At 37.9% G+C, this 19,678-nt stretch overlaps 1 protein-coding gene across 1 annotated transcript in view; it reads left to right on the forward strand.

Annotated features, from left to right (window-relative positions):
- Positions 1–19,678, forward strand: part of ZFPM2 (zinc finger protein, FOG family member 2) — a 307,673-nt gene that overhangs the window by 187,971 nt on the left and 100,024 nt on the right. Inside the window, exon 5 of the mRNA XM_053962116.1 lies at positions 7,582–7,693. Within this exon, the coding sequence (XP_053818091.1) occupies positions 7,582–7,693 (112 nt within the window). The remainder of the gene's footprint in view (positions 1–7,581; positions 7,694–19,678) is intronic.

The raw sequence follows: 19,678 nt of genomic DNA on the forward strand, positions 1-19,678 counted from the left end.
ATTTTATCTTGTCTAAAGATAAGTTATATAGTGTGTGATTTCATCAGTACAGGTGCATGTCATCTCTGAAATAGTATTATCCAAAGTATTCAACTTTATAGTAAAGCAGGAAGGTTCAACACCCATGGCAGACACCTGAACACTAAAACACACTGACAGTGCTCATGCTACCCACAGGTATCAACTCACAACAGAGATCATTCACTCAGATTTGTCAATTTTCAGAATATCCTCAGCACATTTATGCTAATCACAGCACAAAATACGATTTCCTGCTTCTTCTTATTGTGTGGACGCATATTACATATTTACACTGCTTTCCCAAAGAACAAAATGAACAGGAAAGAGAGTAAATGGAAAAAATAAAATGAAAAGGTGAAGTCAAGAGAGTGATGGCAAAATACACTGCTATCCATTCCACGCTCTTTGAGAAAGGAAGTTAGCTATACATAGTCAGGTATTTAGAAAATGGGGAAAAATAAGAGCGAGGAAAGGGCAGGAGAGCAGCAACTATGGAGTGAAGTCAGGTGAATACTTTAGAGGAAGGAAGGACTGCAGAATGATGTGGGCAGTGGATGATCACTGCATTTTCAGAGATTCATTTTCCAGCTTTTCCATTCCTGTTCCAATCAGTTGGTCGTCACCTCCTCCAGGACCACAGAAGCAATCACCAGGACTCAGCTAGGTCCAGGTATTCTATAATATGGATTTATTTAAAAGTGTTTAGAACTGGGGAAGAGTTTGAAGATGGGTTCCAAGGGTATCCTGAATTAAAAAGAACAAGTTGAAGTTGCTTTTGACAGTATTACTTTGTACCTAAATTACAATCACATTTTATTTATGTTTATTTTACAGATTTGAAAAAAATACACTCTAGTGAGGTAAAATGAATTGAACCCAATGTTTATCATACACTTAATTTTCCTTAGGCAATCACATTTGATAGTAATAAAAGTTTTGAAATCATATTAAAATCCTGACAAGTGTTGGAAAATATTAACATAGCTAGGGTGTGGGGGTTTGTTGTTTGAATAATTTCTTTGGTCTGCTTTAGGTTCGTGGACTAAATGTACATAGTGATACGTAGTGAAATGTATGTTCAGTCTTGTCACTTGACAAGTGATGATCCCTTGGGGTAAACAGCAGGGCTTCTCAGTTGCAGGGAATCCCAGCTGTCTTTTGGGATTCCATCTGTGTGCACATTCCCCCCGCCCCCCCCTTTTTTTTTTGTGTGTTTGAAACATTTAAAGGCTTTGGTTTGAGCACAGCCTCTTGCAACTGTTACCAATATTTTTCTTCTACTATCACCAAAAAAGATATTGGGAAGTAGATAGTTCTTTTCTTCATCACTAGTTTCATGGCCTGTCACAAGTAACAATTTGTGCAGATCTACAGATTCTTGAACATTCCTCTGAAATCCCGAGTCCCATAAAGTTCTAAAGTAGTAACTGAAACAGTTTTTCCATGCTGTCTGAAGATTTAGCTGAAATTAACTGCATGCATTATGTTGGTATCAGGTTTTCAAGTCTGTGGCTTTGGGGTTTTTTTTCTTTTTTTTTTTTTTTTTTTTTTTTTTTCAACCACAAGGACTAAGGATTGCAAAATTTCTTTTGCATTTAATTCAAGTTTCAAGATCTCCCCTGCAGATATAGTGGGAGCTGTGAAATCTCAAATGCCGGTGCAATTGTAAGATTCCAGACTGGGTGTTTCTAGCTGGAGACTGTCATGTCTTTGCTTTAATTAGTGATGTTGTCATCTGCATGGAACCACAGCACTGAAAACCTCCTGACATCTCCAGTGTTGTGTTAGTGGAGAGCAGTTGCCTTCTGTCTAGCAAAGAAAGCTGTGGCACTGTGAAGTGCTGCCACGGGCCTTGACTGGCAGGTGTTCCAGAAAAGGCCTTGAGATAAATATTCTTCCAAGACTGAATCCTCCTTGGAAAAAGATAAGAGTTTTCAGGAAAGCTACAGGAAGTGAAAGACAGTCCAGCTGATTGCATACAAATGAAGAACAGGATGCAGATCTCTGTCTGTCCATTGGGCTGTTTGGATGGGATTGTCTTACAGCTTCGTGAATTTGTAATCAGTTATAAGTAAAGAAATGCATTTAGACAGTCAGTGTGAGAGGTGATAAAATGGAGTTACCACTCTTCTTATTATTCAGAAGCACCTTAAAACAAATATTAATTAATCCGGGATAGTCTGAGACCTATGCAGATATCTGTTATTGTGCTGTCCAGAATGACCCTTAGGAGCCTTTCCCAACTGAATTGATTTGATGAGCTTACAAAGTTTGCTGAATTGAGTATGGTGATCATCAAAGGTGAACTCAACCTCTCAAGAGGGGATGTTCTGCAGTTTCAGCATGTCAACCCTGTGATGATCCAATTGAATTTAAATTGAATTTCAAGGAAGAAACCTCTGCCAGTGTATTAACTGGTGTTTTGCTAGCCCAGACTCATATCTGAAGGCACCTGAGATATGTTTACAGCTCTCCTCCCAGTACACTCTTGGTTTTAATTGGCTATATAAACTAACTCTGCCCAAGGGACATTGCATTAGAACTTTCTCCAAGGTCATGAAGATATTCTGGTAATATTCTGTATCTTTCATGGGAACTCAGGCTCTTTGGGAAATTTAGGAAGAAAATCTGTTTGCAGGAACCAAAATACAGTAAGAAACAAAGCCTTTGAGTATCAGTAGATCTCTTTAAATAATATTGAACACTTCTTGGAACACCATGCCTGGGACAGGATGGTCATGTCACAGTGACTTACTGAACATGAGCTCAGTAGCACAGCTTCTGAAAAAACAGCTAGCACTGATCGGGCATTTGACATCAGAATTTCCTAGATTTCAAACAACTGGATCACGCTGTATTTTTCTTCAGCATGGGGGTTTCCTCAAGCTTCTGCCAGGCCACACACATCATATGTTAGAAATCTTTGCAGGGAAGAGCCCATCTAATGTTACTTGTCAGCACTGATTCCATTTAGCAAGACTGCAAAACTATTTTCGGCCTGCTGTGATGGCTATTTTTATCTCCATTAACCTCTTGACTGAATATAAACATTTATTGAGGGTTACCTCCCTTGTTTGTCCAGTTGCTTCAAAGGTTAGTGAAAAGTGGATGCCTGCCTGACCTCTTTTATCCTCATTAGCTAATTCTAATTGTTCCCTGAGAGATCACAGTTTTGACCCTGCTTGTCCTTGTCAAATTTGTCTAGTTATGGCATGAAAACATTAGCAGAAATTGCATTTTCAGGGAGACATCACTCAAGTGTAGAATATAGAGTTACCTAGTGTAGAGCAGTGAACAATACTGTGGGTCTATAACGTGCCCTCATTTGAAAAACGTGAGGTAATTACTGTATGGTCCTATCTTACAGACACCTGTGTTAGCAGATCCTTGTGGTTATACTTGGGCAGCAGGGAGAATATTTTGTAAGCTTTTGCATAATGTGTAGCAGTTCTTTTGGAGAGAGAAATAAAATTACTTTGGTTTATGAAGTCTTATTTGTAAACAGCTGCAATACTGTTGCTTCTGTATCAACAAAGCTTTTTTCTTATGTGTCGAAAAGTATATTTCTTAAGCTAGAGATATTCCTGCTAGCACCTTAAAAAAAGCCCAAACAAAAGAGTGTAAAGTAGGTAACACCTACCATCACTATTTTGGGAATGACCAACTAAATTTTGCAGTATAACAAATATGTCTTTTGAATTACAGGATGCTTTTCACAGAACTTTCTGAGAGTCAGAGCACGAATGTACTTTAATTCAAGTAGGATGATGTCCCAAAGGTAAAAGAGCTGTCATGAAGAACGTGTTACCCTGCCAAGACTTTCTACGGTGTCAAGCCAAGAAAGCCCTTTTTCATGTTCCTTGGTGGTTCTCAGCTGTGGTTGTACTGTTGAGACAAAGAACCTGGCAGGTCTCAATTAGGTATCTCAAACAGACAGGTCCTGGGCTTCAGAGGTTGTAACCAGTGCCTTAAATTCCACAGGCACTTAGTGCAAATTAAAAAGCACTGGTGTAATGCGCTCAAAGCACGATATCCTGCTTTAGAAGCGGGTTGCCGCATTCTGCACCCGCTTCAGCTTTCAAATGGATTTAAAATGTAGCCTCAGGTGTAGCGCATTGCAGTAGTCTAATCTTGAGGTGATAAAGGCATGACTGATTTAACCATAGCTTCTTGTTATCTTGGACTGGGGTCTTTTCATTTTAACCATTTTAAGGAAATGGCCTTTCCTGAATCAGCAGGCTTGCTTCTGTTCTTACTATGTAATAAAGCACAAGAAGAGCAAGCTTCTCTCAGTGGTGAACACCTATGAATGTGTAAACCTCACAGGATGCCAGACCCCAAGTGCTGCTGCCGTGGTCCTGACCTGCCTTACAGCTTATACAATATGCAAGTAAGGTGCATCAAAGGGAAGCCACTGCTGGTATCCCTCAGTGGAGCTGCCAAGCTTTACAAGCAGCTGGGGTCTTGTGAAGTTTTGCTTTCATATTAAAATAAGTTTATTTACATATCTGTGCAGCTTGGGAGCAGAGCTATGGGAGAATGGGAAATTCTTTTGAGGTGTCCACCAGTTCTTCTGGGCTAGCAGAGCTGTGAGATGAAACACCCTGTTTCTCCTCCAGCCTGTCTCTAGTGTTTAGAGACCACTTACAGCTGCAGAGCTGATTATAAGTTCAGCTGCCAAGCTGACCTGGAAGCTAATTTAGTGATAACCATGGGGTTCTTTAAGTTCCAAAAAAGCCCTCTAAATGGGAAATGGCAAAGCAGTCACACATGCTGACTGCTGGTGCTCAGTCTACCTGCTACCACCCTGCTTCACCTCAGAAGGGATGAAGCCTGGGCCTCTCTCCTTGTCTGGAGAAAACTGGGGCAGTGGCCTGGGACTAAGCCTACCACTTACTAAAGGAGAAATTAATCTCCATGAGAAAGTCAAACGGTATCTCTGTATCTCATTCTTCCTCAGCAATATGTGGTTAAGTATAATCCTTTCCCAGGACATATTATTTGTCCTGTCTATGTAGATAAACTATTGCCCAGCACAAGAAGATCCTGATATTATTTAAGGCTTTTTGATACCACCTTAATGCAGATGGAAGAGACACAATGAAATGTCAGACATCTGGAAAGAAGTAAACCAGAAATAGGAATTAAATCTTGTGAAAATTAAATACATGATCCCTTCTGCACTTAAAAGATAGAATTTTGGTTTGTTCTGTTTTTTAACTTGGCCTCCAACTTTGGAAAAAAAAAAAACAAACCCAACCTTTTTTGAATGTCTTAATAATTTGTGGTGTACTTGGAAAAGTCTCCTAGCTGGATAATATTTCACTGTTTTTTGAATGTACTTGGGATTACCAGAGACTGAAAGCACATATAAGCACAAAAACATGTTAAAGGCTTGACTGAAATGGCACTTGGAGAAATGCAGCAAGTATTGGAGTGTGTCCTGATCCTCCTCTTCATGATTGCTATGCAGCCATAGTTGCCAACATTCTTGCTTCAGCTTGTATTCAATTTGGGTATGATTCTCAGCTATTTGAGGAAAGCCACTAGAAATTGTTTCCGTGGCAGCCTGTTTTCCGTGGCAGTACTGTTTTGGTGTAAATTGCAGTAAAGTTCAGACTTTTCTATGATAGAAGATAGAGATGATACTTTCATCTTATCTGTTGCATCTCTCTGTCAATTCTTGCCTTGTTTATGTCATTATTTTCTATGTAGTCCATATGTATATGCTTTACACTGATTTCATAACTGATAATACCAGGCCTCTTGATAATTTACATAGAAAGTTAGCCAACTTTAAAAAAAATAAAATAGTTTTGTTTACTGGTCAATTATTAATTAGAATTTAAATTAAGAATACAAGTGCATGCAGTTGGGTTGACTCTCGTAATACTTCATATAAACAAAACTTACTTTCTGCAACTACCCACAGAAAAAGCAGTATTAGGAGTTGAGACATTGCACGTCTCTTGTTTCAGTATTTTTACACTAGGTAGGTGTAGTATTTTTGCTGGATGTTACATTCCTTTTTCCTAATTTCATTCATAATTATTTAATTTTTTTCCCAATACATAGGGAAGATGAATAATGTCATGGAGTGCATATAGGAGTGTGACTTATGCACAAACATTTGTATGAAAAATGTAAAATCTAAAATGAAAATTAAGTAAGAAGTCTAAGAAGTCGTGTACTTGATAAAACAGTATTACAGTCTAAACAGATAAAAACCCCACAAAAATATGAAGATCTGTGACATTTAATCTTTTTCTATCATTGCTATTAAAATATTAATGTAATTATAATAATTATATATTTTTTAAGATTATTGATTTAATCTTATATAACTAAAATATTTTAAGCAATATATTGTTTTCAATAAATATTTTCAGTTACCTTTTGTGAATGTAATATGTTCTGCTGTAACTGTTTTTATTCTTCACTACATTTCTAGAATACTTATCAATAATAAATGTTGGCAAAGCATCTGGAATGTCCATGAAAATATGATTTTCAGTATCTTAATTTTTTTAATCTTGGTCAGTAATACAGAATATTACAATAAAAAATAGGTTGAAACAACTAGAGAATTATTGGTGGAGTATAAAAATTTATGATTTCTCTAACAAAATGTTGGAATGTCTTGGACAGAATTATATCCCAAAAAAAAAAATACTTAAAAGTTGCATTGAGACTGTTTTACTTTGTATTCTCTGCTGTGGTTTTATTCTTGATGGAGAGGAAAAGAACTGTCTATGAGAGAAGTCTAAGTGCCACATACTGACAAACTCAGGATTACCCACAGAATTTTTGCCATTTGATTAGTAAAAGGAGTTAATTGTTAATAAATTACAGTCCTCTGCCTCAAATAAAAAAAATCTCTAAGTATAGAATCTGAAATACAGACAGGATATGGTAAATTATCTGCATGCCTTTCAGGTGTCATGATGTCATGCTTTACTTTTAAGTCTTTGACTGTATTAATACAACTTGTTTTATATTCTTTCTGCAGTGAATCATTAGCATTATTACCATTTCAGACATAGTAAAATCACACATCAACACATAGCGAAGGGGTAAAAAATTCCATTATCCATTCAGAACAATTTCCGATGATAATACAAATGTTACCCAGGACAGATCTTTGAAATGGATACCAATTCTTTAAATTCTTTCCTGTCTGTTTCAGGAAATAGTGAGATCCCATTGATAATGAGGTACAATGTATCTAAAGTTCACTTCTAAACACTTGGTTCTTTGCTGTGAAAGTCATCTGCATTCCCTTTATAATTCTCAGCCACCAGAGATATGTGTAATCTTGGAGATCTGATCCAATATCATGCAGAAAAATCCTTGATAATAATTTCACCATTCAATCAATGAAAGAACTAAAGCTTCCTGCTTTTGTCTTCTTTAAAAAAAAATCTGAGGCAGGGGAATAACACTTTGGCTTATGGGTTTTGAGATTTCGTTGTTTGCAAATAAAATTATTATTACCATTATTATTCAAGTTCTTAATCAAGGCGAACAAATAGCATCTCTTTGTTATCATCCTTCCTACAGAAGACAAAGGCTTCAGTCCCTATGGTACTGACTGCTGGCCCCAAGTGGCTGCTGGATGTGACTTGGCAAGGAGTAGAAGACAACAAAAACAACTGCATTGTGTACAGCAAAGGTAAACACAAACTGATTTTTTTTCTTTACTTTCTTGTGTAAGCTACTGAGATAAATATGTACCTGTTGCATACTAGGAAAATTAATACTAAGTCTCCTTTTAATGTCAGGTTTTGGTCTTATTTTTCTTCCATGTTCTGGTTTTGCCTTTTTTTTTTTTTTTTTTTTTTTTTTGTGATATAAAAACCCACATGGTAGCTGTAGTTTATTAAATGCTTTATAAACACTGAAGGACATCAGCTGGCATAACATATACTGTCCATTTCTCTCTGAGAGTCAGTGCTCTAGGAAACATCAGTGAAACCTATATGCTTTGAATAGGTGAATTCTTTTTGACATTTTTGTTTGGGCATACTGGATATCATTTCTCTATTTTACATTACATTGTAGACTACTAACTGAAATCTAGTTTCATATGAAGAATGAGAATTTGATTGGACTATGAAAAGACTTTATGTCAGAATGGTAGCATAAGATAAATGGAACTGGATTTCAGGGTTGTCACCTCTGACATTCCACTCTCTGTGGCGGCATGATGTGATGATGCTACACTGGAGTGTATTGGTGAGTGGCAATGGATATCACTTGTGTCTTATGTGAATTTTCAGATTTGTTCAAGTCAGTAGAAGTTCTTACGAGGCTGCCCTCCAAAGATGCTTTATGTAACCCACCACATCTAACAGCTCCTTTGCTTCCAGGTGCACAGGTTTTTGTCTTACATCTCAAAACAACACAAAGAGCCTTGAGTTCAGTCCATAGCACCATGGACTATGCACCACTCTGGTGCAGTCACTGTGAAAGCTTTCTAAATGCAACTAGAGAATCATTACAATATGTTTTTAAAAAAGAGAAACAAAACACCGCTTGAATATATGGAATAAAAATAACTTAGTGTAGCTGTGTTTGGCATTTACCCTACAGATCAGGTTGCAAAACTATGACTTTCCTTCCTTGTATTTCAATCTCAGCACTTTGTGAATACTTTAGAACATGCACTGTTCTTGTTTAATTTCTTTTAGGTTTTATTTCTAGCCAAACAGACCTACTGAGATCAAAGATTTGTTTGCTGAGGCAACCTAGTGACCATTTCAGCATACAAGCATCCAGGCAAATAAGTACCCATATCAATATATTAACATACAAAAACACTAATCATAACATCAAAGACTCCTAAAAAACTTACTAGAAACAATTACAACTTGTTCCTATAATCATTGCAATTTATACACTTATAAGAGGATTGCCTTTAAACTGCCACAAGCCTTTGAAAGTTGAAACACTGAAAACAGGGAATTTGCATGTTAAAAATGAGTCGCACACCAGGGTCTTATAAATTCTTTCTATTATAATTACAGAATGTCAACACGTTCATTCTACAACCTGAAACACCTGCAGTACTACTAGAGAACTGGGCTCAGATCTAAAAAGGGTTGAGCTGCCCTCCCTTCACAGCTTGCTGATTGCAGCCCAAGTGGAAGAGACAGCAAAGTATCAAACACACTGAAGCTTTTTGCATGAATCCAGAGCTGCATTCATAATGCATAATATTCATAATATTGAATACACACAGGCAAACTTTTCTGCAAAAACTTCTTAATGTAATGGTAACCTATTTTCCCTCTAAAACATAGCTCCTGCAAATTCCCATAGGATGATGTCTTATCAAGTATTATATTCTTTCTGTAGTTATAATACTTAGCACATATTTACCAGTTGGACTTTTCATCTTCAAAGTATTTTAGAAGCATTAACTAATTCATTATACAGTTTTGGTCCTGTCTTATTTATTCCATTGAAATACAATTTTTTTTCTTTTTTTTTTTTCTTTTTTTTTTTTTCAAATAGTAAAGAACTTGCTTCAGTTTGATGCAATCTGATTAACCCAAAATACTAGTATTTTCATTCAAAAGTGTTGGGTTTTGTTTCACTGATCATGCCTGTTATTTTAGTACTTGGTTAACAAGGTATGGTGAGCCAGTTGAACAGTACGCAAGGTGAATTCTATCGTCTCTACCACAGATGCATATTATAACTAAAGCTGAGGATAAATTTGAGGATAAAGACATGTTAAAAACCTGCTGCTTCACTAAACTAATGCAGGAACTTGTAGATATGCTTTGCTTTCACTGTGTTCTGTTCCTCTCTTTGTGCTCTGAGGTGGCTGCTCTGTCAGTCATTAAGCATCTACCCTTGCCTTGAGCTGTGTTGGGATTTTTGTGCTAGAAAGATTAATTGGCTTGGATCACAAAACAATGTCAAATAGAAGATGGTAAAATAAATAAATAGAATAATGTTTCTCCCTTCAATTTGTATCTCATCATTCCAGATTACATTTCTTTGATTTGTGTTAGCTTTCTGTCTCCTATAGTGCCATTACTTCTAATGAAACGGCGTCAGCTGGCATGTAGCTGTAATTCGATGTTATGTTGTAGCTGCATGTGTATAATTTTGTTAGTTTGCTTAGCAATACGTTGTTATTTCTAAAAGCAATTAGCTCAACAAATGTGTGGAATTGTCCATGTAACAGATTTGGTCACCTGGGAGCTGTGTTCCATACTAAACTCAAGATGAGATGAGTGGAGTAAATTGGCACATTTCTAAGATGAAGATAAGTTTAGAACTGGCTAACAGTACATAGTACTGGTTGATCAGTTGCTGACTCAGAAGTACATGCCATATTTCCTTTTAGCTCATTATAGAGATATCTTTGAGAGCAGAATTTTCCCCAGATCCTTCGGGAGAACATAGGAATGTCAGTTCTGATTTCCAATTCAGTAGAGGCTGTGAGGACTGTAGTCACCCACATTTTGCACACAGAATAATCTCAGGGTCAGGAGTTTAGAGTGTAGGTTCTATTGAAAGAGAATTTGAACTGGCTGACTAAGTCCCTGTTTGCCTTCAATGCTCTCCTTTTCTGCATAAAATACTTCATATTTTCCCTAGGCAAACAAACAAAGCATATGTGTGCATATTTATTTTTTTATTTATTATTTATTTATTATGCACACATACAGGATTATATTTCTAAGTTATTAAAGTGCAATCACAAGTCATCTTCTATTCAAATCTTTAGATAAAGAAACCAGTTATTTATAATCATGCATTAGAGTACGTTCAAAGTGAATAGCTATGAAATAAATATTCAATACTTGAAATAAGTGATATTCTAATTATTCTGTTTAGTCTAGGATCACTACCTGTATTTTTTATAACTTCATTTCCCCAATACTAGGACAAGTTAGAAAAGAAAAAACAGTTCATTAGGGATAGTTAATTATTATTCCATTTTACAAATTCTGATACAAGCTGGCTATTCATAGCACATTCCATTCCATTTTCTTAAAGGAAACTTTTACTACATTCAAAAGTAATGCTGTTTTTTTTTTTTAATAGTTGTCGTAAAATTCTCTCTTGTTTCAAAAATGGACTTTCAGAAAGTCTATTCGGTAATTTGAGATATGTCCTAGAAACTGAGATTTAAGAGACAGATTTTATGAATTAAAGCTTATTTATAAATATATGTTCTTTAAAAGAAAAAAAGCTTCAGCGTAATTCAAGCAAGTTGCAGTGGTAGGAAGTATTAATGCATGAACTGTATCATCATTGCTGCATTGTGTACTTTAGAAACATTTTTGCCTAACAGAGTTGTGCACCAGACCTGGAAAATCCCTAAGACCATGGTTAAGAGTCTCCCCACAAGCTAGGAGGGGGCTGGGATATTTATTTACTGCAAATCTTTCACTGGAACAGCAAGGATTTTAAAAAATAAACTGACCAGAATAGAAACAGTGTAAAAACCACAGTTGCACCGACTAAGAGCCATGCTCATGAACAGACATTTTTCTAGATATTATTTAAACCATTTATGTGAAATGTATGGATACCGTATGTTTAGTGGCATTGTTAAAACAGGGTGTCTGTACAAATATTTAGCTGTGAGAATTATAAAATCATAAGGCGATTAAGTTAGCTAGTTGTGAAATTCCAATATTGCTTTTTAAATGACTTCAGGATATAGGAGGTGCTAAGGTTATTATCTGTTATCAGGAATACAGCGGAATTGTACGACTGGATAATAACTAAACAACTGACACAATGTAAAATTACATTATCAGTGTGTTAAAACAAAATTGCGCCCTAAAGGAGTCTACATGCCAGCTCAGAGCTGCAGTGTAATTATGCTTAACTCTGATAATTAAAATACAACGGAGATCAACAGAATCATTTTCATTAAGAAAATTATTAATGATGGTGGTATAACAGTAATTGATTGCAGAGCACCACAGGATAACTCTGTGCAGGAAAGCCAACATGTGTAACGTGTGTCTGGGCCGGTCAGGTTGCGTTGCGTCCCACTGAGCGTGCTGCTGGCCAGGTGGCAGCCGGGGGGCACGTCTCCTGCTACAAATCCTAATTTAGGAAACGATTGCTTTGCAGGCTGCCCCTTGGAGGGACAGGGATGGGTGCTGGTACACGGGATGATGGGATGGGGTCAGTACGGCTGCCAAAAGAGAGGCAGCTGCAGGCAGTGACTTGTACATTTTTAAGCTAGCCATCATCTCAGTTTGTATGAGGCAGTGTTTGGTTTTGCATTTCCATTAGTGATTTACTGATGTTATTTCCTCCTCTGCCTGGCCTCGCTGAGTAGTTTATGCCCTTCGTTATTTCTGAGAGGATGTGGGAGGAGGAAAGCCCATCCTTGCCCCAGCACGGTTGCACAGGCACTGTGTGACATCTCCGTAAGTGATTCCACAGGGTGCTCCCGTTAATTGTGCTGGTGGCGCGGACACAGGATATCGAGTGCCATAAAAAGCCTCCATCTCTCCGTAAGTGAAATCACAGTCGGTGCCCACTGAGCAACTATAACAAAATCCTTGCTAGGGAGGATGTTGCCTAAGGGTGAGATCTGAGAATTGTCATTTTCTTTGGTGAACAAAAATATGGGGAGTGGGGGGAGGGAATTTCAGAGGAGTGCTGCTCCACACAGCTAAGGAATAGGTCCTTGCTCAAACAGATGTGGCTTTTGAAAGCTGCCCAAAAAAGTTTATTCTCCAATCACAGTAGAGAAGAAGCCTTCTAGGGTGGATTCACAGAATGATAATAGTTAAAATGACAGCTACCCACATTGAAATTGTGCCATGTAGTTAATTTATTAATAGAAGATTGAAGAAAGGCAGCACAGAGGAGAGGGCAGGGCAGAAGTCGGGGCTGGAGGCAAAGGGCTGGACTCGACCCTTCTGGGGCTTTCACTGGCTGCTGAGCCCCATAATTCACATAAAATAAGTCCGTAAACACATAACTGGTTACTTATTTCACTGATACTGGGGTGGCTTATTTAGCTGATGTATGTGCCATTTACTGAAAATACCAACATTGTAAAAGGGTTATGTAAAACCACTAGGAAAAATTGAAGGCAGTTTTTAATTAATTTTGCTAATTTAAAGTAAACATTCTAATTTTTAACATAGAGGAAAATCAATTCTTGCAAAAGAAGGGTACTTAAATTTTTTGTTTGGTGACAGCATTATTTTTCTTGATTGTTCTGTGAGATCCTTGATACCATGTTTTCCCCAGCAAGAGAGTTTTCAGCTAGCAAATACGTTTTTTTCCCCTGCAACTTCAGGCAATGTAATGGTACATTGCATCACAGACATACAGCATCAGGGACCCTAATGAGACAGAGGTCAAACACCATAAGAAGTTTAAATACTGCTGCATTAGAATATGAGTATAATTTGGTTTGGGTCAGAGAACAAGTTGTTTAGTAGGCCAAAGGTTTACTTGGGGCATATATTTTAGATTGCAAGGGGCTTTTTTCCACATACTACTAAAAAGCAAATTGAGTAAATTTACGAAGTCTGTTCCACCTGGACAGTCAGAAAACTGCAGCATCTGCTGTCCTACTGGATGCCTTCATTAGCTATACAATGTGCTGAAGCCTTTGGTGGTGCTAAATGTTTTTGTTCCTTCTTTGTATCCACTGACAAAACATCTGAGTTTTTAACAGAACACATGTGACATCCTAATATCAAAGGTCTATGGAAGAGCTAGTTTTGGATTTCTTTTTACACAATACTGAAAAATTGCAAAATATTTCTCATGGGAAGTATAATTTATGTGTATAATGCTTACATAGAATAATATATCTTCATTCACAGTCATTGGAAGAAAATGTGGGTACAGACGTAAGGGTATGATGGGGTAAGTAGATGTCAGGCTCCCTGTTTGGTTTTGCAGGGATGTTGAGAAGGTGGGACGCCAATAGCATTGTTATGATCGAAAGTATTGCAAATCCATCTTGATAATTTCCTTGCTGGACACAGAAGGAGAAAATGTTTTGCCTCCATCACTGGTGGTTCTTATGGCTTGTTGATGGTAGTCACAGTGTTGTGGATTTACTTCAGACACTATTCGACTTCAAAGAACTCACAGAGCAGGACTGTACTTTTTGCTTATTTTATTTTTACCTTTGTAAATAGATCTAGTGGGGTATTTTCTGCTTTAGGGAGTTAGAGGTCAGAACCTTGTAGATTTTATTAATATCAACAATAAAAAGGTTATTTTATGCAGCTTTATGGACATGCATGTAATAGCACACTGTATATTATTACATGCCCTTTAAATTCTAAGCATATAGGTAATAAAGGGAAGATGAAATACCAGCGTACAACTAAATTTCCACTTCTAATATGAAAATGCTTTTGTTCATTATTAGTGCATTTCATTTATGTAGAGCCAAATTATATGAGTTGTTCTCATATGTATATTGATTTGGGTCTTTTTTCTTATGTTCTTACCACTTACTGTGTAGTGTATTTCATAGTTCAAACTTGGAATTATTTTTCATTTGAGGAGACGAGGAAATAGGCAGAATACTGACATGATTTGCATGGATTTATGTATTTTGCACTGAAGCTATAAAAAGCTGTAAAATGAGTCGAAAACTCACCAATGACAGCATGTTCAGGATGGAAAAGAAGCCCAGTCTACACTTCACACTGTGACCATATGAAAAGGAACTGCTTCATGCGTTGAGACTACTGGCAACAATAAATGCAAGCAGAGTGCTGAGATTTTTTTTTTCAATGTATGTATCTCCCCCTCATTTTTCTAAGTCAATTGCAGTAGAATCAGTCATTTAGAAATTTTTTTAAGAAAAAATGTTATCATTATTTTCAGGATATGTAATACATGCTAAATGTGATTTATTTTAAATTATTTTTTTACCCATTATGCTCAGTAACTACGGAGGACTGCAATAACCTTGTGACCCCTGGGGCTCATGGAACCATTACCTCTGTCATCTTCCCTACAAAGCAAGAGTGAAGAAAAAAGCCCCAAATTTGCTGAGCCACACATTTCAAGTTGTCGACAGCCCCATCCACAAGAAAACAGAAGAAAATATATATGCACTCTGTCCTGTCAAAAGGCTTTCACCTTATCTTGAGAGACTGTCAGGGCAGGAACATCATGGAATGGACAGGAGTCTATTAAATTAATAAGCTGCTGGATGGTGTCTGGAGAGTTATGATGCTCCATAAATCCAGTTTGATCATGGTGGACAAGGTTTAAATCTGCAGCCTCCTAATACACATCCAGGTCCTGGATTGGATTTTAAGTTTTGTGCTGGAGACACAGAGATAGTCCTGTAGCTTGTGAATTAAGATTTATCATTTTTTCATACTTTTTTTTCCCCCTCTACTTCCTGACAAAAATGAAAACACCTTAGGGATCCTGGCAAATGTTACAGCTTTAAATGAAAGAGCTGTTGTCAAGGTGAAACCATGACCTAGAAGCCTAATATCAAACCTGGGTCATTCTTTGCAGGCAGCTCCATTGGTGCTGAGTATAAAATGTCTGTATGTGAGGAGACAGGGCTGAATTAATCTGCAGCCTGTTTTATAGTGATTCCTATGAAATACTTCTACTGTGTATTTTTTTGATACAAGACAAACTAATGGTGTACCATGTAAAATGAAAAGATGAAAAATGTTGAAATATATTCTTCCCCCATTGCCGGTGTGTATAACAGACACTGAGGTGTGAGAATTCTATGTCCCTTATCTCCAAATGGATTAAGCCTGGTGCTAATAAGAGAAGACCCTTCTGTAGCATTCAAGGTGCCAAGTTCCCAGCAAAACCTGTGTGATGTGCAGCCGTGATGTCCAAGTGGCTAGTGAAGCTGGGCTACCTGGAATGCAGCATTAAAATCATGTTGGATGTGTTTTGTCTTTAGCAGCTTACAAGCAAGGCTGTTATTATGGCACAATGGGTGGAATTCAAGAGTTTCTTGGCCATTTCATTGACCTGCAAGCCACTGATCTATTGTTAGGTCCCTAAGCTCCTATTGCTATTACTCTGGAGACTCCAGTAGGCGATTGTTGTGCTTGCCTGCCCAGGCAGTGGCAGAGCCAGCAGCTCTCTCTTCTCAAACTCTGTAGCCATATTTTTTATCCTGACTAATTTATTTATTGATGATACTTATACTCTGTGTTGAAGCAATTTGTGCTCCTTTTTGTTCTCGTTGTTCATTTAGGAGCTCTAGGAGGCTTCCTGACATTAGAGAAGTCTAAAACCATTGTATATGTTAAAGGAAATAGATAGCTTGTGTTGCAATACCAGGGACACTGAGATTTGTTTTATGCTCAGGAAAATGGATTCAGAGACAAAAGCAATTGAAAAAAAAAAAAAAAAGCTCTTCTGGAGTGTAGGTTTCCTTAAACAGAAAATGGGATCAAGATGTAACCCTCAGTCATCCATACATACATCTCCCTCCACCGTCTTTCAGGAATTGCTTAAGAACTGTAGCTAGAGATCATGCGTGACTGAATCCTGACCTCTCTATTGATCCTGGGGATCAATGTGTGTACTCTCTGATCCAAAGATCAATGTCGGCGTTTCTCTCCTTCTCCTGTGGTATTCCAGCACTGCTCATTGGTGTAGGCAGAGGCCACAAAGAGCAGGGCTTCCCAGCAGGGCACCATGGTGCTGAGGCCAGCACTGCGGACCACGTCTATTTTTCCTGATGCAATGGTGATTGCACCCTGTTCTTTGAGGCAGGTTATGAAGTGGGTATAGTGATGTAGGGAGAAGGGAGACTGAAGGTTATGGAAAGAGCTCCAGCATGGCAGAGAATACAGGAGTCCCTCACTGCAGGTCTCCTTGCACTTGAGGCATGATGTTCCTGGTGCCTACAGGTGCCCTTCTTCTCACCAGGGCTGGGGCACCCCTCAGTCTTCCCAACTGAAAAAACTGATGAAAGTGTGGAGAAGTTGCAACCTGCTTCAATATGTTTTCAATATCTATAGAATGAGCTCTTGTTACTGCAAACACGGAGAGAACTTAGCAGCCTTTTAAAAATGTAATTTCTTTTGATGTTAGAAAATACATGGAAAAAATTGCTGTTTCAGATTTGTTTTTTTCTTTCTTGTATCAGTTTCATTCTGTCAGGGCATACGGGGCAATGTGATGCTGACAACCAAAAATCCATGCTAGAGCATGCTCAAATTGTGATACTTAAGCAAGTTGTGACGTTAAAGAAGATTTTGTAGAGATGTTCTGTAAATGAGTGGTGATGCACATGACTGAATTGGTCAGTGGCATGCAGAACCAAGGCATGTTTCTGGAGCAGAAATTCCCTGTAAGGTAATATAATGATATAATATCATAGTATGTAGGCATATATACTTGCATACATGCATATACATATATATAAACCGAAACCAAAACCAAAACCTCGGGCCTGTATTTAACTCAAGCTGCAGAAGTTTCTGAAATCTCTTCCTGTAGCTGCAATATATACTACTTCATGGGTGGCTCCATCTATTCTAAACAATTATACTATCACAGGTTAGTAGTCATTAGGAGGAAATATTATTTGAAGACGACTTTAGAAGATAGAATAAGTCCTAGCTATCATTGTTAAACCTTAAGAAAATAACTACTATTAGCTTTATAAATTACAGAAGAATGTTAGTTTTGCAATAAAATTGTGAAAGTAGAAGACAAAGAAAAATATGCAATTTACAGAGTGCAAACCAATGTAGAAAGAATGTTGAAAAGTTAAATTGCATTAGAAACACTAGAATATACATTTATTCTGATGGATCAGATGGATTAAGTAACCGTTGTAACTTTTTATTTTAAAAAATTGAAATGCAGTCAGATAATACAGGGCTCTGTAAGTTTATTTTGGTGAATGAAGAATTCTTGTTTTAAACAATGGTGATGTAGAAACACACACAAGTTGAAATTTTCCTTTTACAATTGAATATATATAAATTATGTACTAGAAGCATCTAAGGACAGTACACTAATTATTCAAGATCTGAAAAAATGAAAGACATGTTTAAGAAAACTGAGAATCATGGGGTTAACAGGAATTGACTAATATGAATCATAGAACCATGGAATGGCCTGGGTTGGAAGGAGCTTAAATATATTCTAGTTCTAACCATCCTTTATGGACAGGAGGGACACCTTTCACTAGACCAGGTTGCTCAGAGCACCATCCAACCTGGCCTTAAACATTTCCAGTGATGGGGCATCAACAATTTCTTTGGGCATCTGTTCCAGTATCTCACAGTAAAGAATTCTTTCCTAATATCTAGTCTAAACCTACTCTCTTTCAGTTTGAAGCCATTCCCCTTTGCTCGTCACTTCATGCTTTGTCAAAAGTCCCTCTCCTTCTTCCTTTTAGGCTCCTTTCATGTACTGGAAGGCTACAATTAGGTCACCCCAAAGCCTTCTCTTCCCCAGGTTGAACAAATTGAATTCTCTTGGCCTTTCATAAGAGAGGCGCTCAATCCCTTTAATGTTGGTGGCCTCCTCTGGTCACTCCAACAGGTCCGTATCCTTTCTGTGCTCGGGACCCCAGAGCTGGATGCAGCACACTGGGTGGGGTCTCACCAGAGGAGAGTAAAGGGGCAGAATCACGCCTTTGACCTTCTCCCCAGTCTGCTTTTGATGCAGCCCAGGGCTTGTTTGTCTTTCTGGGCTGCAAGTGCACATTGCTGGATCTTTTCCAGCCTCTCATCCACCAGGACCCCCAAGTCCTTCTCAGCCGGGCTGTTCTTGATCTGCTCATCCCCCAGCCTATGTTGATACTGGGGGTTACTCTGACTCAGGTGCAGCACTTTGTATTTTACCGTGTTCAACCTCATGAGATTCCCACCGGCTACTTCTCGATCTTGCCCAGATCCCTCTGGATGCATCCCATTCTTTAGGTGTGTCACCCACAGGTGTGTCAGCTTGGTGTCATCTGCAAATTTGCTGAGGGTGCACTTGATCCTTTTGTCTGTGTCCTTAATAAAGATATTAAACAGCACTGATCCCAGTAGGGACCCCTGAGCAATACCAGTTTTCTCTGATGTCCATCAAGTCTCTGAGATGTTAACCTCTGTCCTCTGGATGTGACTGTCCAGCCATATTCTTATCCATCTAGAAGATCATCCATCAAATCCATCTCTCTCCAGTTTAGAAAGCAAGATGTTGTGGAGGACCATGTGAGAGGCTTTACAGAAGTCCAGACAAATGACATCTGTTGCTCTTCCCTTGTCCACTGATGCAGTCACTGCATCACAGAAGGTCACTGGGCTGGTCAGGCAAAACGCCCTTGGTGAAGCCATGCTAACTTCAATTGAAAAGTAAGATGAAGTGTTGTTGTTGGTCTTCAGCTGAAACAAATGTTCACATGTGTAAGAATGGAGGTATGTGAGATGTAGGGGAGATAGCATTGGTTTTGGCCAGACAAAGCATTTACTAACGTGATAAGATGGGCAATTGAACTTAGTATGAGATAAAAAGGAAATGTTTTACACTAGGAAATGAGAAGGGTGGCATCAAGTGATCACTATGCATCTTCTATTAATAATCTGTTCTTTTAAATGTGAACAGGCTCACTTTTATGGTGACTGCATGTGCATTTTAATGGATTTAAATTATGTGAGGTTGAAATGCATTTTCAAGTTACAATTAAATGAAAATT

This window comes from Vidua chalybeata, chromosome 1 (assembly GCF_026979565.1).
Source record: "Vidua chalybeata isolate OUT-0048 chromosome 1, bVidCha1 merged haplotype, whole genome shotgun sequence".
Classification (NCBI taxonomy): Eukaryota; Metazoa; Chordata; class Aves; order Passeriformes; family Viduidae; genus Vidua; species Vidua chalybeata.